Below are 25,143 nucleotides of genomic sequence, written 5' to 3'. Positions count from 1 at the left end.
TTAATTAAATTACCAATGAAGTATAATACTCGTAGTATGTAGAGATATCAAATGACATATACAGAATAGACGTTAATTCTGCGTTTACTATAATATATATAATATTTGTTATGGTTGAAAATACTTGATATTTCATAAAAAAATGTATTACTGTATTATATTCAACACATATTTATGGGAAGTATTTCACTCATATGGTGAGATTTATTAAGTATGAGTGCAACAATTTAAAGTATGAGTTTATGTACACAATATCACGGGTCCAATCCTGCAGCTGGGTAAAAAATTATATTGTTTTTTCTCAATGTATGTCTCATTCACTGGAAGAATATAATATGTTGGATAAATGGTTAATAACTATTTCTCATAATAACATCTGAGAAAATAATTTAATCCCCATTCTGTGGATGCACATAATATGCTTGACTTACGAGCAAAAATGGTGATTTAGTTTCTTTGCAATATTGTAATTTGAATATGTAATTTGAAAAAGTGATACCTAGCTGATAAAATTTCCAAGTTACAATCATTGATACTCATACTTTGTTAAACCCATCATATCAGAAAAACATGTGTTATAAAATAAATCTTATAGCTACATATTAAGTGTGTGGTGAATACAAAGTTAGTGATAATAAATACATTTAAAAATGCTATGTATTAGTACCATAATAAAATAATCATATGGGTGACCTACTTTTAAGTCGACTAAAAAAACAATTCTTCCAAAATGGGGTCCAAGAGGGTCAACTTTTTAATTCTACCCGTCTGATAATAGTAGGTATCAATACATGGTATTGGTATCGCATAAATACCAAAGTATTAGTGAAATTAATAATAGTATTTATGACATTTATTATTTACATTATTATTTTCTTCTTGTAATATATCGGCGTTGAAGGATCTACGATTTCCATTGTCAGTGATGTCTGAAGACAGCAGCGGTACAACTCCAAGTGGAATACCTTCTCCGGCAGACTGCATCAATCGTGCTGCTCCAGGGAATGCCTGAAAGAGTAATATGTGACCATTTTGTAAATAAGGCAACAATGACACGGTGCATACTTTACTTTACGTAAGTGTGTAGGTACGAGTAACTAAGTCAAAGACGTTCAAGAAAATCTTGTTATATGAGGCCAAAATATAATACCTATAAAAAGGAAACTGAAAAGTAGGTTACTTAGGCTAATCGCATTTTACATTGCAGTTATTGAAACAGGCATTACACTTTTATGCTCTGAGATTAATTTGTCAGGGTTGCGCTGAGATATAATCGCCTTACGTTAGTGTTATAGTATCATTCATTAGAATATTAAAATGTAGCTACAATTATAACAAAAACACCCTGCGCAGATTATAAGGAAACGTCAAATCAGGCCGCCATTTTTTTAAAACTGTGTACCTATAGATATAACATATTTTTTTCTAATGCTACCAATTTGACCATACCTACTTAAAGTGTTTTAATACCTAAAAAAAGTTCATAAATTTAATAGGTAGGTACTTAGTTATAGTCCAAATCTCCAAGCTCTTTGATCATTGAAGATTGTAAGAACTTGATATACCTACCTACACATTAGTTGGTACTTAATGATATTTTCAGGACATTACCTTGCCCATTTCTTTCTGTCCCTCAGTGGGTGTCTCATGGACGATGGTCTTGTGGATCCCTTCGCTGGGGACCTCCAGTTCTGTGATAACATGATCATGAGGCTTCTCTCCCTGTGCGTTTGATGATTCGGAATGCTGATGGACTCTTGCTACAAGTTTTCCATTTTCGTCAACTACGAAAACAATATAATATTAATAATAATAGTCGGAAAATCACTAGGGTCGTCGCAACCTACCATCCATGTCCTAAATTTAAACAAAGTATCTACAGTTTAGATTTGATATCACAAATGTCAAAAAATGCCATCCTTGTGTATGAAAATTTTCTGTATACACTAGTGGTAGCACACGTATTTACTAGTGTAGAATCTTGGAATTGGTTTAATTTCCAGGGCTCGAACTGAAATGGAATAGACCGACATTCCTCCAGATTAGCGCTCCGTTTCGTAAATAGATTCTGAATTCGGTTTCGGTTGGTATTTACATTATTAAGAAAATACGTAATTTATCGTTCCAATATTTAATAGGTAAGATTTTCAGACGCATAGCAGAAAAAAAATGTTATTTTATAACTGTAATAAACCGTTGAAATACAGTAGTTATATTGTTAGTTACAATGAAGTTCTGTATAGCCGAGCTATTTACACAAATATAAAACAATGACATTGAAAACTACTGAAAAGTGTTTATAGGCTCAATTTCACAACTACAACAATATTAAATTGTCTGGGCAAGTTAGGGTTCCAAACTAAAACGATAGCACAGAATATGCGGCTTTCGCTTTCAACTAGCTCTTGTTAATTAAGAATGCTATAAGGAGATGTCACCGATTGATACTCACTATATTCTCTCAAATCGTGTCGCTCGTTATGGTTTCCGTTATCATTAATGATGGAGCTTGACTGACTTTTCACGATGTGGACTGCTTGCCCTTTAACAAAAATAAAATAAATATTAATTATTATAGGTACTACTGCTCTTTCATACGAGACACCGTTTCCCATACATGTAAACACTTCAGTGGCAGTAAAAACCACTGTGTCTATGACGTCAGAGCCACTATTCCATAACCACCCAGATCTATGTTTTTTAGACGAGTCATGTGAGGGATTACGTATCGTATCATTTGTATCTACACATATTATTAGAGTATAGGTATCTACGCTTCATAATTTTGCACTCCGGCTGTAGGATGAAAATGATGTACCTAATATACGGTAATCAGGCAGAGGCGTATCAGTGAAGTAAAAAGTTCAAAAAACTGCAAAGTTATAAAACGTATACTCTACATTAATATACTTAAATGAATACAAATATTTGTAAATAGTGATTTGGTACATTAAATAAGAAAAACTGATTTTTCTTACTCTTTGTACTCATCAATTCTCCTGGTAGGTCCTCAAAAACCTCTTCCACACTACAACATCGCAGTGTTCTTCACACCCAACATCCCATATAGGTCTTTCTCGTATTATTTATATGAAAGCCTCAGTACATAATATCAAATGAGTGTACGCATATTTTGGGCGGCCAAAAATGATACAATATAAGCATAAGCGTTAGCCACTTGCTCAACATATTAGGCCCATACTCTGGGTCCAACATTGCATTGAAAAACAACATGTGAATTTTTGCTAGACCCGGGATCCGAATCCGGGACCCTTGACATTATAATCAGACACGTTACCGCTCGGCCATCCTACGCTTTAAATATTATAATTTTGAAAATGACGAATTGATTGAATGTATTCAATAACGTCGAGGAAATGAAATGTGCCCTGGCATTGGCGAAGAGTTCTTTAACATAGTTGGAGAGAATATCTGAACAACACATCCTCACTCAGATAAGAATAAGCGATATGCAGTGATGTCCCGTGGGAGTAGGAACGTCGCTTGGGGGCGGCAGTTACTTGAAGGGCGGCAAATCGAGGAGAATCATTTGGAATATATGGATATAGCTAACTAAACTTAATAATAAAGAACATATTATCTTTCCTCCAAAGAATTTAGTTCACTAGTTTTGTCGGGTTCGCGATGTTTAGTTTACTTCCGTTGCCCTTCGACCCTTGGTGCCCAGAAACGACACGTGCAGATTTGCGAATAATTACAGTCTGAGTTATTGACCTGTACGCACGGCAGTTAGGTTGGTCGTCGAAATTAAAGATGCAACCTCTCTTACAAACAGTGTTGCCAACCGTACCAGTGATGCCAACCGTACTATAATTATAGTACAATACTATAATTTTGATTTCGCGAAAAATCTAAAATACTATAATTTTACGCCAAATATACCAAAATACTATAATTTTAAAGGATTCAAGACGAAAAATCTTCCTGTACTATATATTTTTCAGAAATACTATATTTTTTACGCCTTTGTACTATAATCAGCATAGAAAAATATGGCAACACTGAACCGTACTATAAATTACAGTATTTGTAGTATAATTTTGGTCCGTGTACCATGTACAATATAAAACAAGTGTAGTACGCCCAAAATACTATAATTTTGAATTTCGGAAAAATATGTAAAAAGTACTAAAATTTCGAAATTTCCGTTCGGTAAATTGGTGCAAAGTACTATAATTTCGAAATATAAGAAGATTTGGAGAACTTAGGAAAAAATGCTCGAAAAATGTAAAAAAAACCCTTGACTGGTTTAAAATGAAATTTCTTGAATTCTCCGGTAAGCATTTTTGGTCGGAAGAGGTGGGTACCTACCTAAAAAAAGGGGTCTCGGGCGTTTTTCAAATTCTCCGTTATTTTTTTTCTGAGAAACAAAATACGTATACATTTTCAACAGCTGATGACTACGCGTACTATATTTTTCCCCAAATACTATAAGTTTGGAAGCTCTGTACTATAATTCCACATTAAAAAGATGGAAACACTGCTCCGTTCACTGCTGCGTCCCACCTACCGCTCCTGGTCCATGATTTTAGACCGTACTGAAGCGTCGCGCCTTCATAAATTATTATCGATTTAATAATGCTTGCGATCGCGGGCTAAAAATATCATCACAGATGGTGCAAAATTTTGTGAAGAAGAAAAGCAACACGGATCGCCCTTAATTCCTCAAGACAGAACGAATTAATGTACCTATCGCAAAAATGACACTTTTAGGGGGGAAATATTTATAAATTTGATTTTGTATGTTTTAGTTATTTTAGTGGTAGGTATATATGTATTTTGTTAGTCAAGTATCCATACAACACAATTTTTAGATATTGGACTCATGAAATGATGAAAAAAATACTGTATAAAAAATGGGGCGGCATTTTGGCGCTGTTTAGGGGCGGCATTTTGTCTAGGGACGTCACTGGCGATATGACAGCGATTTTCAGTCCATGGGGTAACAATATAATATGTAAAAAATAATAATGAAATAATAAAGGAAAGAAGACAAGTAGGTACATTAATAAAAAAATAATATAAAACATCTGATTCGGCTTTGTGGAGAAAGTATATAGGTACCTACCTACGTTGAGTAGATATTATATATGTTGCATTGCTTACTGAGAAATAGTTGATAATAAAATAATACATACATAACATATCATTATTAGTTGTATTATGTGAGTAAAATATTTTTGGTGTGATCCATTATCGTAATTATCATGAAAATGTGGAGAACAAAAACATGACTTTTCCATCGAGTTCTGTTTGCGAAGGGGTGATAAATATCATATTATAATACTATGATGAAAACTGGAAAAAACGTAATATGAAATAAATACAATTCGCGTAGATATATCTATTCACTGTTAAATCCATATTTTGTAAGAATTAAAGTAATTGTTATAGTTAGGTATGTACGTATTAGAGTCGCCCCACATGAACAGAAAGCAACCATAAAACATGCGGCTACCCGAGCTGCCTGCGATCTAGTATACGCAGTGTATTGCAGGCCATATATACATAGTTGACCAATATATGCATTTCTACATATAAAGAACACGGTCGTTCTGGTTTTAAAATATTTCTGGCTTTTGTACTATCGGAGCCTTAGCTTATTTTAGAAAATTACGAATTAAAATTTTTCTCTTTCATTATAATCAATTATAACAGTAATTGATTAATTACCTTCATTATCAGGTTGCTTCAGACTCTCCAATTCTTGTACCTCTGCATCCTGTAACAATATTTAAGAAAACAGACACTTAATTTTATTTTGTTTATTAAGGAAAACAGTAATTTCATTTATTAAAAGTATGTATAAAAATAGACTAGAGAAAAGATATTGCAACCAGCAAAGTTTCCATACATAAATTATAATATAGTAAAGCCTAATAAAAGAACATAAAATTGAAAGAAATTACGTAGGCACGGAAAATAAAAATAATATTGAATAATTAACGTAAATAATATTTTTATAATATTATATATATATATCTATGAGTAATCTAAGAAAGAACAGAAAAAGAGAATAATAAGGAAAGAAGAAATATAAATACATATCATAATTTAAAGAGTGCTGGATAAAGGAGTTTTATGTAAAATTAAAATCACTTCTACTGATATGGTGCAAAGCTTGGTATCGCGTAAATCTTGATGGGCAATGGTAACTCGCCCTTTGGATTAGGTTTGGCGAGTCAACAAAGCCATTGATAATTTTGGATGGTACCATGAGAGATGCAGTGGTCGAAATAGAATTTGCTGTGTCGTTTCTGTTATTATAACTATAGTTATAAAAGTAAGCTATAACATCGACATGCTTTCGAAATCTATTACGTACTATGGATTCCACACGACAGAAGCAAACTCAACTATTGAACGAATATATGAAAGATAAAAGTACCTTTAGAACTTCAGGTGATCTGAATGGTTTATAAATCCGTAGAATAAAACCTAGCAATTTTAATGCTTTACTGATAGTTTCGTTGTTATGTGCGTTCAAATTGATCTTATTATCCATTTCTGATACACAGGTCACACATTTTTGAACTGCGTTTCAAGGGTTTGACAACTAGTCTGTATTCTGTATGTATATTGATACTTCTAGAGAACGATATTGTCAAGCACTTAAATTTTTGACATTTAAATAAACGTGATTTAGTTGGCATAGTTTTATACACTATATCTAAATCAGATAGTAACTCCCTACAATCATCGACCGATGAGATATTTTTATATATTTTAGTGTTATCTGCGTAGATAGAATATTGTGAGTTAAGATATGGGTGCTGATATCATTAATGTATAAGATGAATAGTCAAGGACCGAGGTGGGACCCCTGCGGTACCCCAGATGGAATTTGTATACAACTTGATACAAACCTTTTAAATGCCACCGCTTGCGACCAATTTGATATGTACGGCCCAGAGTTTTTCAAGCAAATTAGAGCGATTAACTTAATCGAATGCTTTAGAAAAGTTCGTATCGTAAAAGTAGCATCCACGTGGGTTTTATTGCGCATAAAATTAAGTATGAAATCAATTAACTCAAGCAGGGTTGTTTCTACGGAGCCTTTACCGAAAAAAACCGTGTTTATTTGGCATGATAGAGTAACGTAGAGGTGCGAATATTTGGTAGGGGATGATATTTTCTACTAATTTTCCAAAAATCGTCAAAATGTCAAATAAAAATACGTTTTCAAATGTCAAGTTTATAGGCTAATAGAAACGCAATAATGAACGAATCAACGATATTGAAAAGTTAAAAAAACAGATAAATCGATTGTAAAGACATCGTACACGTGAGAACTTTTATTTGCTTGTAGCATGTATCCGCACTAGTGAAGTTAAGAATTACACAAAGTTAGTAATAAAAACGACACGATCGTCCAAAACTACCAGTTACTATTACGCGTTATTGCATATTCTGAATGACAAGAGTATTTATTTTTATATATACTATGTACTTATGTCACTAAAATAATTTTATGGCTATCAGAAATATGGCATTGAAAACTGTAATTCAATTTTATAGCAAGCCGGAGCTTTAAAAAGGCTTAGATGACAAGCAAATAGAAACATCCTCTCATTTCAGAATCGAGTTATGGGGCTACTTCGGCTCGCGGTTGCCATGACAGTTTTTTCATTATTTTAAATGGAACCACTTCCGTTTTACTTTTATATTGTAAGAAAGTTGAGATACTAACCCAGGGCCCCTGCAAGTGTAAGCCCGGCCTAGTGGCTATATAATATGTATTTTGTATGCAAGTAGGTACGCTATAACGCGATAAACTATTTAGGAATTACTATAACATATTTTGAATTGGAATAAGTACGCTTAACCTACATAATTGAGAGCTGAGGATTAAACGGGTATATGAGATATGTCAATACAAATGACTTTTCACATTACATTCATATTAATATATGAGAAAATATTCACACGACGTGTATTTGCTTTGTATGAAAAATTATAGGTATAGTGTGTCTTTAGAAATCGGGATCATCAGTTTTAGGGAAACCAACAACTGTGTTCAACTAAATTGCTTTGGGTATACATTCCACTTGCGTGAGAGTAAGTTTATGTGGAGTTTGTTTAATATGTTTGCCTTTTTAATATCTTTGTACAATATATTTTTCATATGATACAGTTTTATTTTAAAATTTGTTTTATCTATGTATAATCTTTCTTTGTATTTTTCACGTAATGTTGTAAACGTCTTTAACTAATAAATGATACCTAATGTTCGCTTCATGGAAATCAATGAATCTGAATAATAATGTCTTCTAATTTGAATAAACGTTGAAGTCGATTTACTCAACTTGGTCCATTTAAATACACTTCAATACATTTCAATCCTCAGCTCCTAAATTATTGTCTCACTTTTCGGTGTTAACAATTAATGAATGTAAACAACTATTGTGAATCGCTGTATCTTGTAGAGATGTCCTTTCAAAATAGATTGAGATAATTTGGTGTTTATTATTAATGAACATCCCTGAATTCTGAAAGGGTTGAATAACAAATTAGTCTCCTGGCGTTGTGCAGTTTCTGTCTAGGTATAATAATATATGTCATATGATATCACATCTCGCATACGCAATGAAGATTAATTTACTACTAGAATAATAATACGCCATATTTCGTGGGATCAAAAATAATATCACATAGTTAATTAATTTATGTAAATCAAAATATTATATGAAGTCGTGATTGTATTCAAGATAATTTAATATCAGGATATAAATTATATTATTGCTGTAAGGTGGGGGAACAATAATAACTATTCAATGTGGGAACGGGACAGGTGATAGAATATCCAAGTTACAGTCTAGTGGAAGGGATGTGAATCTATACAAAATAAACGTGAGGATTCAATGCGGTGGCTATTGGCACGGAGACGATGGTTACCCCCTTAAACGTATCTCATTTTAAATAAACATATTGTATTAATCTGTATAATGTCTTGATAAATAGAGAAATTGACACTAAGCTAAGCTGTCGACAGCAACTGGAATTTAAAAAAATTAAATTTCTTAAGAAATTAAGATTTCTCAGTAAAAAAAAAAGATCTCTACCAGCGTTTTCTTGCTAGATCTAGCATTTTTCGATACCTACGCATCTATTTAACAAAAAAACGCATCAAGCATATTGCGATTTTTCTAAGGTTTTTATATGCTTCGAGCAGTTATAAACGTGCTGACAAAAAACGCTACAAATTTATCATGTTGCATATAAAATTTATCCAAATTTTCTGACGACCGTGACTTAGAACGCAAATTTTAAAATTCGGTAGTGAAAAAGAACATACAAAATATAATATGTTATTTAAGTATCATTGACGTGACACAGGTAATTGGGCGCCCATTTGCAATCCGAGATAAAAATAACTACATCAAACGAACTTATTATTTATTATGCATGCGTCAATGATAATGGCATATGTTATATATATATTTAAATCAGTCAAACAAATATATATATATATATATGTGTGTGTGTGTTTAACTGATTTAAATTTAGCTTTCGCTTTGTATAAGTATGTAAATATAAACCAAATTATTTGATGTGATGACTTAATTTAATTAATTTAACGAAATTAATTTGTTTCTCTAATACAACAGGAAAATAAACAAGCGAGCAAAGATTCACAATATACCAACCAAATTGATTTCCAACTAGGTATATCAGTGTTATACTAAGTATTCCTACATTTAATATATACCTACCATACTATACAGTAAGATTGACAAAAGTGACAAGACGCGGGACTTAGTGACCTAAATGCTACAGCTACGTAGCTATAAAGTGGTCACCGTTATACATTGCATTATATAAACTAAACAACCTGATGACATTTGGAGATGTCGTCTTAATTATTAATGTGCACGAAGGATCGATCGAGCCATCAATTTGTTAAAATTAAAACCCCCATACAAATCAGTGAAATTATTATTTTTTACTAACCTGATAATTATCAACCTGATACCCATACAAATTTCTTTAAAAAAAAACAATATTTTTGTTTTGTCTTGATCTAAGACGTGACCGGTTTCCACCGTCAGGAATAATAATTGATGACAATTTTCTTTATCATTTATTGGTGATGGATGAGCAAAGAAAAGTTCTCATCTACAACAATGATGAATTTACGATATACTTGTGGTCTGGGGTTCAATAATTTTAATGAAACATTCTTAAATCTTGTGAATTATTCGTTGAATAAAAAAAATAGTTAATTAAAAATTTACGATAATATGTTTACATTGAAAATGTATCTTAATCGTCAATTAATATATTCTGTGATCACAATTAATAGTTCCCATTGATTCACTGGTTGGTCTTACTTCAACATATTCCAATTTTCTGGCGTTTTGTTGCTTCACAACTTTTGTTTATATTTATTTTTTGTATAGTTTTAAACATTGTATGAAAACGTCTTAGTTTGTTCACACAATTTAATTGTGACCACTGGCATCTCATTGCGGGTTTCTGTGACCAATTGCTGGTGAGGTAGCAATCCGTCTAAGTGTGTATGTGCTAAATGTAAATGTGCGTGTTTCTAGTCTTATTTCAATGCAACTAGTATATTACTGTGATTATTATGTCTTTAAGCTGTTGTAGTGTTAAAAATAAAACAAATCGCTTAATACCTGTACAGCTTCAAGTGCATGTCCGCCAACTACGTGTGTTCCAATTGATGCACCTGTAAAAAAATTAAAAACACAATTTCATTACCAATTATTATAAAAATATAGGAAACATGCAACTTTACCTTATGCTTATACAAACGACTCAATTATGAATTATCTCAACCAGATTTATTGCTAACCGTACATATTATATTATTGATTAATTTAATAAAACGCAATTTTTTTTTGTACTTATTCCACTTTTTTATGTAATAAATTTGTACCGGTTTTGTCCGCCGCAAAGGGACATTTTCAACTTGCATATTATTTAAACTTAGAGAGAAAGAAACCTTCGAGATGTGATCGTATAAGCGTATCTTCAATATGCCTTGGACTTGCAGGTTGACTAATAAATGCTGACGCCCCCAAAATAATAGAAGAGAACCAAGAAGTTTGACGTTACTCCAAACCCAGAAAATTGGTGGGGTTGGTCTAATGCAATGATACTCAACCTTTTTTTTCTTCGGGCCAAATACATATACCTATTTGTAAAGTAACGCGGGCCGCATCACTACTGGTGTGACGAAAAAAATCATGAAACCCCCCCTTTTTTACAAAATATTTTTGAGATTTTAAAAATTATGCGTGTTTTTTTTTAATTAATCGTGTGCAATAGCAACACTCTTATACCAGATCTGATGTGGACCATAATGACAATCCTCTTCGGGTGTCACTATCTGTGCGTCAAAGTCGAAACGAATCTCAAGATATACGAAATTCCTGATAATAAATGTGTTTCGGGCCGCAAATAAAAGCTTAAAGGGCCACAGGTTGAGTATCGCTGGTCTAATGAGTACCAATCGATGAGTATGGTTGAGTTGAGTAAATAATAAATATAGAAAGGGATACAAAGTTTGGACGCTTTTTATATTCCGGCATAGGTATATTTTGTATTATATTAATGCACTGTTTTGTATTATGTGAATTTATATGAGTTATTATAATACTATAAAATTATTAATAACAATTCGTAAATAGATTTACTGGCAAATAAATTTTCCTATATTTTATATGTACACATTATATAATACGGGTTTCCCGTTTTACTATTTGATTTATATATACCTAACTACACATTTTTATACCTAGGTATATATATTATTTGGGAACTAAATCTCGTTTCCATTTCGCTTATCTGAAGTACCTATCTTGCCTCGAAGTTGTTGATATTTAAAAAAATCCATTTACTTTTCCGAAATGTATTTTATTGACGGAATAGAAAATTCAATTTCCTAGACAGGGTTAGTTTCATGTCCACAACATATCACTATGATAATAGAAAAATGTTGATGTCTGATACCTCTCAATTCTGAGAAAAGCAAGGCAACATAATACACAAATTTAATATGATACAACAGAAAGTTACTGATATTCTTGACTTTTGAAGTAGTCTAGTAGACCTATCGTCAATATCGTGAAAAACGCGACAAAGAATTTTTGAACTACCTCTTCCTTTGTATTATATTCAATTGCTTGACATCACTCGTTATTCTGGTGCATTGTCATAATATTACCTTACCATCGTCGTATCCCAATCTTAATAATTGTTTAAACTGATTACAATGTCGAAATCGTTGACCAAGTTTGAGTCAACATAATATTATATTCTTATTAGAACGCCTTAGTGGAACAGAAAAGAAACATGTGACATATTGTTACAAATTGTCTGTCTTTGATTCTACATTAAGGCGATGTCTTTTCCTACCAGAGGCACCTAGCGAAAAATACGATGCATGCGATTTGAGACTTTTTTTTGATAAATTACAATTTCAACTGTGTTAATTAATAAATATGTATTTGAAAACATTAAAAAGAAAAATAAATTTTTATTTTAAGGCAAAGATAAACTTACAATTGTAAAAAAATATAATAACATGTGAATTTGTTGCAAGATTTTATGGTCACATTTATTATTAAAATTAAGTTTATTAAGATTTCTAAGCTTTACCTAAGTGATTTTTGACTGATTCATAGTTTTAATATTTTTTATATTTATTTTAAAAAAACATCGATTTTTTATAAAAATATAAAAATGTATGACTTGAAATCCTTTTTATTTATATATTTTGTTTAGGTATAGTCCCAATGTTGAAGCTCGATTTGATATAAATAAATATGTCCATAAAATAATATTATAATATGTAATAATAAAACGGGGTTCCGCGACAAATTCGCATTTTATTACATTTTTTTTACAATTTATTGTAAGTTTATCTTTGACTTAAAATAAAAAATATTTTTCTTTTTATTGTATTCAGATATTTCTTTATCAATTAATATAGTTGAAATTATCAAAATAAATAACACTCATTCTCTATATTATAGTCTTTCTCTTCTGTTCTCTCATACTCATTCTCTTCATATCTCTTTCAAAAATAAATAACACTCATTCATTTTCCAGAGTTAATGCCCTAGTTTTCATGTCATATAATTGAGCTTGAAGATTTTAATAGAAAATTGATTATAGAAAATCATTCACAAATTACTTCGACCAATTTTCCACCCGATCTATTTTGAGTACGGTAAATTTTCCGTGTGATAGGCTCTCAACGATCAATTATTTATTATTGCCAGGGCGTACAGCTAACTGCCATCGGTGGGATATTTTATTTCCGGTAATATGTTATCGTGTCTTTGGCCCTATCAAAAATATTATTGCTGTGGTATTTATTTCTTTAATATTATCAAAATACGTGAAATGTCCGACCGTTATCTATAATATCTTTTTTATGATTATAGGTATTAATTACAATATATATAAACTTTTCATTCGAATGATTACACAATAAGAAATTTTGTAATTTGGCACATTGAAACACGGCGGAATTATTTATGTATTTACCAGTTATTTTGACGTTTCGGTGATATACGTATGGCATACGTGATTTTTGTGGTTGTTCATCTAAATGTTTTAAATAATTATAGCCGAGTATAATTTGCACAATAATTATATGAATGCTTTGGTTCTGGTACAAGTCAAAAATGTTTTGTGTTTGAAGTGGTCGATGGCTGTAGTTACTAACTCATAAAACGATATCATCCACTCATAAAAAAAAATTATCTTGGCAATATCTACACAATTAATTGTTTAATTGAATTTTAAATTGTGTTGGAGATGTTAAAGAACTTGTCGTTTTTGACAGATGCGGATGGTAATATTATGTAGTGTAAAAAATGTTAAAAGTGAATCCAAAATTCTAAATGCAGCTAATTTTAAATGTTAGTCTTATAAGTCGTCTTTTTCAACATCAATTTCATTCAATTAGGTTCCAAAATCAAGAGAAGGTTATCTTCACCATCTTTCTGTAATATCCGAAAGCGTCGCCGCATATTTAATATTTCAACATAATGATTACTAACGTTATTTTAATTTTGACACAAAGCGCTGAAAACTCCTTTGGGATTGAGTTGTAAATTGTATTGTCGTTGAGGCACGTCCAAATAAATTGGATACATTAAATACTTTTAAAACATTAAATTGAAGTTAAAAGTTACGTTTTAAAACAATTCCAAAATTGCTCGAATACCCTCTTTAGCTGTATAAAATTAAACAAAACTTTGTTGTATTATTTTAATTTTACAAAGAAGGTTAATAATCACATTGTCACATTAGCGATCTACATTTTTTTCTATATAAAAAAAACGCTCTGAAATGTCACTAAAAATACATACCTACCTATTTCATAAATGTTCATTGCCATAAATAAAGTTGGCATTGATTTGTTTTCACATAATATGTATTGCTATCGAAAAATTGTTCATACTATTCGCACAAAATAACGGTAGATAAGATAAGTAGTAAGCTATCGCTGATATAAGAATATTACATGAGTTCACCTCATTCGCACATCATCCACTACACTACTCGTTTACACACTACTCTTTATTCCGTATCGGCTAACTACGGTTAGTAAAGATAGTGAAGGTTTAAAAAATAAGTACCTATATGAAATAAGATAAAAGAAAATGTGGTTGAACGTTAAAAGTGTGGGAAATTAAACACAAACACTGGGTATTTGCAAATATATATAGATAAAGATTATAAGCCAAATTACATAACGCAACAGTTTTTTTCGACCATGTCCGATCCTAATAAGATCATATGTGCCTCCACAGAGTGGAGGATTGTTTTACATATTTTGTTTTTACGAGAAATAGATGTCAGCCACTTGCTCATCCTACTAGGTCTATACTCTGACTCATACACAAATTGAAAAACAATATGTGTACTTGCCAGACCCAGGATTCGAACCTGGGACCCACGACGCTATAGACGGTTAAGCCGCGCGACCATCAAAAATTATTAGCAATAGAAGAAATGCATTACTTAATTAAAAATACAAACAAAAAATGTTTCATTGATTAGTTAACGGCCCACGTGGTCAGCGTAGGTCAAAATGGAGCTTTTATGTTATGACATTTATATAATTTTGAACCCTTATTATCCTTACATATTTATTTTTAAAAAAAATCTTGTCAAATTTGGGATCACAAAGATTATAAAATATATTTTTTTATCGTAAATATGTCACTATATAATGTTAACATTAATTTTACTAATGGTTTTGTAAATGCGTTTAAAAATTAATAAATCTAAAAAATCTTAACACCATTGCACATGGATGTACTGAAATATGACTATATTCTAAAACATTAGAGCTTAAGGTATAAAAGAATACTATTTTATGTAATAAAAATACTTTATGCAGTCATCAAATGTTTAAAATAAATATAAAGGATAATAAGGCTTCATAATTATGTAAATAGGATTATCTACAACGTTTAAGGAAAGTCCAGGGTTATGCTCTGAAAATACTATAAAAGTTCAATTTTGATCTACGCTGAGCATGTAGGCCCTTAATGTTTAATTTCGCGGACTGTAGTATACCGGTTAAAGAATCATATTACTATAATAAGAAGCGAGGCGCATTCCTTATTAAAATGAGTTAATAAAATAATGTGGGTAATTTTTTAGTAATTTTGACTCCAGAACGTTGAAAGTCGATCTTACATCGTACATGTTTTAACCTAACCGAGTGTGTTACGGATATTGGTATGTACCTATTCTACTTTGGGTGATTTCGGTTCAGAAACCTAGAGGCCACCCGCTCATTACGATCGGTAGACGCAACTATAAATAGCAAGAAAAAGCAGTAATCATTTCTGTGATGATTCAGACATCGAGATATTTTTCGGGAAGGGGTGCGGATGTGTCGCACGTTCATCGATCCACGGCGTGATACGCGAAAAATGTTACGAGTAATAAATTCCTCAAAGCCGTACTGTCATTTTGATCATGCCGTAGATTAATAGACATCTCCATGCTCATGCCTAGGTTCACCGACTGTCGCAGTTTAGCCGATCAAAACTCTTGTCCTAGATCCCGATTGAAGCTAACCCGAGACGCACAATATTCCGGATTTTCAAAAAAATCAACCAATAATGGAAAGACTTTAAGTTTCCGGAAAAAATCGACACTCATTGTGGAAAAAATGCTCTCGACTTTAATTCTGGACGCAATCCCTCAAATACATCGGAAAAAATTGCCCGGAAGAGCTAAAAAGGCTTTTGACTTTGAAAAAAAAGTTGGCAACCCTATACGTAGTCTTAAAAATATTCACATGAACTGCTATGTAGGTACCGCGATTTTTCATTGCGTCTAGTCGTTGTAATAGGCGGTGGGTCTAACTAAGATGCCATAGTAGGTATTACTGATTGGTAATTGGTTATACGCTGAATATCTGCCATATTATTATATGTTGTAATTTCAAGAATACAGACCCTGTCGGTTGATTGACATACCATAGCAAAGCACGAAAAATCAAATAGAGTCAATCTATTATTGCGATTTCACTAGTCAGCTGATCTTTCTAAAATGATTTTCTACACAATAATAATATCATGTTTACGAATGTTGGGGAAAGAAGGAAAAATATTGAGTGTCGAATGTTGTCGACATGTTACTAAAAATACGGAAATACTGAAGCGAAATAATATCGTTAGGATCCGGAATTGTAAAGCTGTGGGTCAAACACGTGTAATATTTGAAAAAAAAATCGGTACTGTTCGGTTATACCGGAGGCAGCGGAAAACGCATTTTGAAAATAGTCGATAAACTGGATTATTTTTTAGTTTGGGTTAGTTTAGGTTCGGTTAGGTTGGGTTAGGTTAGGTTAGGTTTGGTTAGGTTAACCTAACAAATAATCCAGTTTATCGGCTATTTTCGAAATGCGTTTTCCGCTGCCTCCGGTATAACCGAACAGTACCAAAAAATCAATAATTTATTATCGATGGTAAATAGTTCTTTGTAAACGGCATCGTAGACAATTAATATAAGATTTGATAAACTTTATATTGGAGTTTAATTAAGCCTAATTTCGGGGAGATTGCAACATTTTAAGTTCTGTATTTTCCATAATGACTTAATATATTATTATTATCTTAATATCTATTATTTATTATCCGGGCAATAGTGCTGAAAAATCTTTATAAACTGTGCATAAAGAAAAAAGCCGGACACTAGCAAATGTTGGAAGAAACCATGACCATCGAAGATAAATAACGATAAAGTTAGCATGGCCGATCGGACCGATATAATATGATTTAATTTACCGACTTTAGTGTGTAACATCGCATACATAATAATATTATATACTCATATAATATACATTTCAGATTAAACAATGTCTTATTTAGGAAAATGTTAGACGAAAAGTGTAATCGTTTATGCCTATATCCTGTATACATAAAGACTTGAATTCAGTACTCGTGTATAAATGCGATGCCAATGTAGGTAGGTATATTCGGTGCTCCAAACATGCAGTGACCATTTTCTAAAAAATATTAATCAAATAAAAATGACAACCTTATTTTATACCAATGCAAAACGAAAAAGAAAATCCTCTTCTATACTTAATGTAACGATAGTGTATTTTTGATATATTTATATTATTTAAAATATGTCTTAATCATAATTTGACATATTCTAGAATCATAATCGTATCAATATATTGATTCGCTGAGCAATAAAATATATTTTTAATTCAACTTATTGACTTATGTTTCGGTCGTCTTATAAGTGAATGTTTTGAAAATAGTATATGATTCATAACTTTGTACTTTGGCTCTAGGATGAAAATGATGTAATATATTTTTTACATATATTATCTATATAGTTACTACACGTCATATTTAATACAAGAAAATATAATTTGATCTTATTTTATTCGAGGTAATCAGGCAAAGAGGCATATCAGTATAGCAAAGAGTGCAAAAAAGTGCAAAGTTATAAAACTTATACCTACGTATTGTATTTTTTCATAATAGGTATATTACGTTTAAAGGTGTTGAAGAATGCATGAATATCACTCATAAACACAACTTTTGTTAATCATTTTACTTCACTTTAATTTAATTCATACGCACAAGCGAGATCTTTTTATTGATTTGAGTATGTATATCTTTCTTTTTTGATAATATAAATTTGATACTTCCAGAGATATCGACTTTTTAACGCAACTCCGTACTTTTCCCCAGCCAACTTTTGCACTATCAAAAATTAAGTGTAATATCGTTTATAAATTTATAATATGCCACATTTATATATACCTATTATAATGTTATAGCAATCACCAGATGAGTCTGCTAGTGTGTAGGTCATAATAATTATTACACCATTATTTAATATGTCATCTTAATATTATAACCAAAATACACGATCAATAGTTATATAATATATTAACAAATTGTTATGATTATTATTATCAATTATTTATTTTAACTAAAATACGAATTCAATCTAGGTTAACTAGTGCATAACACTAATCTGTAGGTGCGTGAGCCCCACTTTGGTAAAGCCTGCTTTTGTATATTATACTTAAATCAACCCAGTTGTTCTCACTGACCTGATTACATCCCCTAAATCCTCTCTTGATTAAATTGTAATATTGGATTAATTGGAAAATAAACGTTTATACAACATTTCGTTTAACCGGATGAATGAATATTTATTGCAATAATTGCACAATGATGCATGAATTATGAACATTTACGATTCTAAAATATGAGATTGCTTTCATTTTTATTATCATATTAGGTACCTAACTATAACATATAATTACAATTATTATTATATACAAACATATATATTGTGACAACCCCGTATGGTCCCCATTTGGGGATGTCTTTGTGTATCTTGAGAGGCCCGAATCGGTATCGAAGCCAACAAATAATAACGGCTGATTGCGAAAATAATTGAACAATGTTTAATACCACTAATAAATATCTGACCGGCAACATTGTCCAAAAAAAAAATATGAATGGCAACGTCGCATTTGGCACGGCTCAGAAAGGTAACCGTTTTTGTTTGAGCGGGAGAAGCTTCCTGCTGGGCAAATCGCGGACACGTCGATTGCGTCCTCCGCAAAATTAAATTATAAAAATGTTACGATTATAATATTAACGTAAATAAACTCGCCGCTTCCATCACAATTCCGGTGCCTTAATTATCCACCTTCATCCCAAATACAGACGATAAAAAAGAAAACAAAACACAAAGTGACAGTTGAGAAATTTTCACATACCAAAAATGGAGGGAAGTGATAAGTGGCGCCCAACGTGGGGCGCCACTTATCACTTCGCTCCATTTTGGTAAAAGAATATTCTCAACTGTCACTTTGTGTTTTGTTTTCTTTTTTATCGTCTGTATTTGGGATGAAGGTGGATAATTAAGGCACCGGAATTGTGATGGAAGCGGCGAGTTTATTTACGTTTATTATACTATATGGTTACATTTTTTTATAATTTAATTCTACGGAGGGCGAAATGTACGCATTTGCGATTTTGCTGCTTGTCGCGATCTCCGCGCCATCTTGTGATTTTTTTCAACGAAACCGTCGTCGAAAAGAAAGCGACGTTGCAAATCTCCAACGGTTATATAAAATTTACGGCATTGCCGGCTGGGCTCTTTTATTATTTATTTTCGTAATCAGCGCTTTATTATTTGTTGGCTTTGATACCGATTCGGGCGTCTCCAGATACACAAAGACATCCCCAAATGGGGACCATACGGGGGTGTCACAATACATATAATCTCAGATACTGACATAATGCAATAAATTTAATACTCAATTAAAGAAAACATAATAGCATCAATTAGAATGATACATAATGTTTATTTACACTGAGGCTTTGATTGCAATCCGCTACCGAATCGGCTATCCTCCTCTGAACGAGGATCTGTTGTTAAGGCTATCTCTCCGATTCTGTTCCTTTCAGATTCCTTTCCATAATTCCAGTTCATCAGCACTGTGTAATACCTACATGTTGAAAGTCGCAACTTTACTATGTGTCACTCAAATTTAGGAGCATCGTAATGCTTGTTTGCAATGGCTTCCTGAATATAGCATTCGTGGCAGAGCTCCTAATCAATGTTTCCCGCGAGAACAGTAATTTAAACATTATGAAAATGTTATCATTAATCTTACTCTGAACCACCCCTCCATCGTTTCTAAGCTACTAGAAAGATCTATACATTTTACGGTGGATGTGGAAAGAGGCGCTGGACATGGTGATATACCGAGATTGAATCTCAATAGGATAAATAATTAAGTAAAAAATGTCAAAACTTTCGACTGTTTGACTAAGCCTGAAGATGATGAAAATTGAACTCCTGGGATTATTTAGATTTAGATATTTAGATTAGACAAGTAACGTTATTTAAATGAGATAATTAATACGTGTAAATTTAACAAAAAAAAACCGTAATTAGATAAATAAAGCCCCAAATATTAGACATACATCCTCAAGCAAAGACGTGTCAAAAAATCACAAGTTACCAGGGAACAGAGAATTTAACTTAGTTCTGTGAATGTCGTCCATCTTACCTTACATTAACTTTTGCAGCCTAGAGCTATCGTTATAATAATTATGTGCGTAAATGATGTAAAGGCAAATTTTGAAGAAGGTCAAGTCCTTTACAGGATTATAGAGGAATTAAATCAGGTATTTACCATAAGTAACATAATTATTATAAATATTTCAGTCAACTTTTTAACATTAATACTAGTAGTTTATTCCCTAGGGAGCTATGCCGTATCCATCGATGTAGAAGGTGGATGTGGCATGTGAATAATAAAATGACTTTCGTAAACGATCTCACTAATAGACGTACATAAATGGGTCCCCATGGTCCGCTCATACAGATAGATATTGTTGAAAACGAGTACTACATGCATTGTTAATCTGGGTTCATATCTTTACAACATTATTAAACTATTCTGCTAACATATCTACAGCTCTCCGATAAATCTTATTCTAATACCTAATGCATAATAATTATACAATATATTAATGACCGTATCCTCGTCTTTTTATCAATATACCGGAAATTTAGTTAAGATAAAGGCTGGTATTTACGTATATTATCTAAGGGCTGGTAAGTGTGAACATGAGGCAAGTGTGAACACAGATCATAAATGGGCTAAAAATAAATATTTAATAATAAGTGACATCTATCGTTTTCTGTTGAACCAACAATTTGTTATATGGATCAACAATTTACACAGGAATCTGCTTCGCCCTCCGTCGCTAAAATATTTAGGTATATTCATCGATTGGCAGCAACACATGCGAACGACAATAATTAACAGCGTGCCTGACTATAGCTACCTACTGCTTAAATCCAAGTGTCTACGAAGTTAAAAATCCGCATTACATACACCATACACGTGGTGTTTATATATTTTTTTAAATAATGGAGTATTCCCACCTTATACAAATAAACCCTGTTTATATCCGTTAGAAATGGCAGCTATTAATGTTCGTTACGGCAAAATGCCTATGTAAGCAATATTGATAAGGATACTTGATATTGCCTATTAAAGCAGTAGTATCTTGTAATGGCAATAAAACGGGGTGAAAGGAACATAATTCTGTCAATTGAAGATAAATAGTATTCGATTACGGTGTAATAACATTATTCTGCTACTTTGAAACGTTCTTTCTAATGATTTTTGACATTAGTATATAAATTATGTATGATTTTCAGGAAATTTGATTATTTCATGAAGATTTTCTTCAAAGCGTAGTCGTATCATCACTATATTTTACATACTTCGAGCAAAACAGAAAAGGTATTTTAAGATTTAAAAAAAAACTGAATAGTTATCGGCCCAAATGCTCAGCGTACGTCAAAATTGAGCTTATATGCTATTTTCAAAGCATGATCCTGGACATTCATTAAACGTTGTAGAAAATCTATTTACATAAGCCTTATTATTCTTTATATTTATTTTAAAAATTTGATGACTGCATTAGGTATTTTTAATACATAAAATAGTATTCTTTTAAACCTCTCGCTCTAATGTTTTAGAATATAGTCATATGTCAGTACGTCCATGTGAAGTGGTGTTAAGATTTTTTATATTTATAATTTTTTAAAAACATTTATAAAACCATTAGTAAAATTTATGTCGACATTTTTCGACATGTAAAATATTTACAATAAAAATTTATATTGATAATCTCTGTGATCCCAAATTTGACAAGAATTAGGCATTTTATTATTCAAAAAATGGGCAAGATTTACACATTTAAAGATAATTTTAAAGACACTGATGATAAGCTATGTCTTTGACCATTCAAATGTGATAAACATTCTACGAATAATGTTTGCTTTATAATAATTATTGACCTAAGAATAACGTAGTATTTTTTTGAAATACGCCGTTTCTATTGGCATTTCCCAGTGGCCAAGCTACAACATACGGCCGTAGCCATAAATTGACAAACGATAAATGAAATAGGGAGTAAGATCATGTTAACGCGCGTGTTTGAACATGTACCTAACCGATTTTTTTTTAAACGGTCATGAGCAAAAATTTCGCTTAGTTTATTTTAAGAACTTTTCATTTTCTAATTTAAAAATAATAATTATTAGATAAAAAGAACTTTTTATATACAACGTTTTTAAATTTTCTGTTGAATCATATAAATTTGACTTGACTAGCATAAACGATCAAAAAAATTTGAACTTGATAGAAATACTGAATAATGAAATGTCATTTCATACTGATTTCCATAGTAACGCACGTATATATTATTTAATAATTTAGTTGCTAGGACCCCTAGCAACCAATAATGGTATCGAAATAACTTTTCATACAAAACAAAATAACTGAAAATGACTTCAATTCTACTTAAAGATGGCTAAAAGTATTAAAAAATGCATTGGCATCGTGTTCTGATATATTCTAAAAGTTTCAAATGTCTTGCTAGTCGGGAATTTCGTTAAAAATCAATCGCAAGATTTGTACCGGACAAACGACCACCACACAAATAAGAATACGACCTAAGAAGAACATTGTAAAATTCCTTAAAGAAATGCTTTTGTCTGTAGTCATTTATGTGGAGATTGTTTTATTAATATTAATAACTTGATACAGAATATAATATTATATCGATAAACCTATTTATTTTAAACGTTCATATTATATTGTATCTAGGTTAGTTTTTTACGACCAGTTATCAAGAAAATGAACATAATAACTATTTTAATATGGATGTATAACGTTCATAACTAAGCTAAAACAATAAAATATTGCCTTCAGCAAATTTATTATTAGTTCTCTATTCATTAAGTTCTGCAATAATTAAACTAATTTATTTAGTCTTATAGGAATAATTAGCAAGTCCAAATCCACTGACTTACCGATGAAAAGTTTCAAAACTATAATAATTATAATATTGGATTACGAAGTGTATTTTTAAAATAATCTAAATTTTGCCACAGTTCTCTTTTATAATATTAAGTAATATAATAGAAAATATAATATAACAAAATACGCTTTTATCAAAATTTACTGAATTTAAATAAAAATACATAAGTACTTACATAATTTTGAAAAATCTAAGAAATATATCCTTAGTAAAAATCCTAGAAAAAAATAGACGGAGTAGGACTTGATTTCACATCTTTCACTGCCCGGGTGAGTTATCGTATCCTTTGGTCTATCGCGCCGTATATAATTCAACTAAATAATTAGGGACTGTTATGCCGAAAATGAAAGACGATCGGCTTTGTAATTGATTAACGGAAAGTGAAAAATGTGAGTTCTGATTCCACTCGGTTCAACATTTTTATGGGAACCATACATTACATATTTTTTTTGTTGTTGAAAATTACATACAACTGAAGTGAAAATTCTGGCGGGATTGCAATCCCTAATCATGGCCCCCACAAGTAGGGGGGGGGGGGGCTGACAGGGCTCTAGCCCTGGGGCCCGGGCTTAGGGGGGCCCGGTGTGACGACCAGCGAAATGAGATGAACAGAAAACAAAAAGAGACTTAATAAAAAAAATATTGACCTTTATTTTGTGATGCAACTAAAATTAATTATTTTATTAGGCACAACATAATAATTAATCCTTGTGAGGTAACAGTCCTCGAAACGAAACAGAGTTTCTCAAATTCGCTGGTGGCTGAGGTAAAAAATATAACTTGGAATTTTTCAAATTCCCCGTTTCCTACTTTTTTACAGACAAAAAACCTTTACATTTTCAACCGAAAATAATGAGTGTGGTTTCTAGGTCGGTACCTACTATTTTATTTTTGGATGAAATACTATAATTTTTGGGATCACGTACTAAATTTGGTCACAAAATGATAGCAACACTGGTTTGGTGCAGTGTTGCCAACCGTATAAGTATAGTATTTGTACTATAATTTTGGTCCAAGTACTATACTATAATATACACATATTAAAAATTTGCTCTAATAGTAAAAAAGTCGCCTGCGGCGCATGACAACTTCGAGATTATTAAATGTTTAATATATGTGGTTGTATAATACAATTTTTGATTGTAGTTTGTCGATATTAAATACTTAGAGTAGATGTAGGTAGGTACTCAATAATACGCTGAATACTCTTACTAATTTTTACCTCGCGGAACAACATTAGGGAATGTAAAGCATCACACTGCCGTTAGGGGGCCCGCCAACGATCTTGGCCTGGAAGCCCCGCTTCAGGATGTGGGGGTCATGTCCCTAATACATATTAAGCTAATACGCTGACATGCATCATATGCCTTAGCTTAATAAGTACTGTCAGAACCAATTACAGACGATATTTCTACATCTGGCGGCCACTCAAAAATCCAATCACCACCTTTCGCAAAATACAATTTAACTATTGTGTTTTAACTAAAACATGAAGTTATTATTATAATACATACGTAACAATTTCAGATATAACGGAATAACCTTTAACTGAAATTAACGAATTTTGTTTTTATCCATAAATTTGTACTCAGCACGTGTATTGAACAGATTTAGATTTGCGGACAGGTTCGTCAGTTGCGTAACGACAGACAGGTATTTGTTAATATTTTGAAAAAGCATATTAAAAGCTTTCAGTAGGGCATATTAAAAAAGCTGTCATTTACACTCT

General features: G+C 31.8%; 1 protein-coding gene across 1 annotated transcript in view; it reads right to left on the bottom strand.

Annotated features, from left to right (window-relative positions):
- Positions 1 to 25,143, bottom strand: part of LOC147079189 (uncharacterized) — a 174,168-nt gene that overhangs the window by 11,274 nt on the left and 137,751 nt on the right. The window contains exons 3-7 of the mRNA XM_085954066.1: positions 10,659 to 10,711; positions 5,695 to 5,743; positions 2,453 to 2,542; positions 1,612 to 1,784; positions 865 to 1,008 (exon numbers count right to left, since the gene is read on the bottom strand). Of these exons, the coding sequence (XP_085810192.1) occupies positions 865 to 1,008; positions 1,612 to 1,784; positions 2,453 to 2,542; positions 5,695 to 5,743; positions 10,659 to 10,711 (509 nt within the window). The remainder of the gene's footprint in view (positions 1 to 864; positions 1,009 to 1,611; positions 1,785 to 2,452; positions 2,543 to 5,694; positions 5,744 to 10,658; positions 10,712 to 25,143) is intronic.

Source organism: Rhyacophila brunnea, unplaced genomic scaffold (assembly GCF_057557595.1).
Source record: "Rhyacophila brunnea isolate RB1 unplaced genomic scaffold, BYU_Rbru_1.0 scaffold_10, whole genome shotgun sequence".
NCBI lineage: Eukaryota > Metazoa > Arthropoda > Insecta > Trichoptera > Rhyacophilidae > Rhyacophila > Rhyacophila brunnea.
Note: the sequence above shows the minus strand (reverse complement) of the source record. Positions and strands in the feature narration are given on the sequence as shown.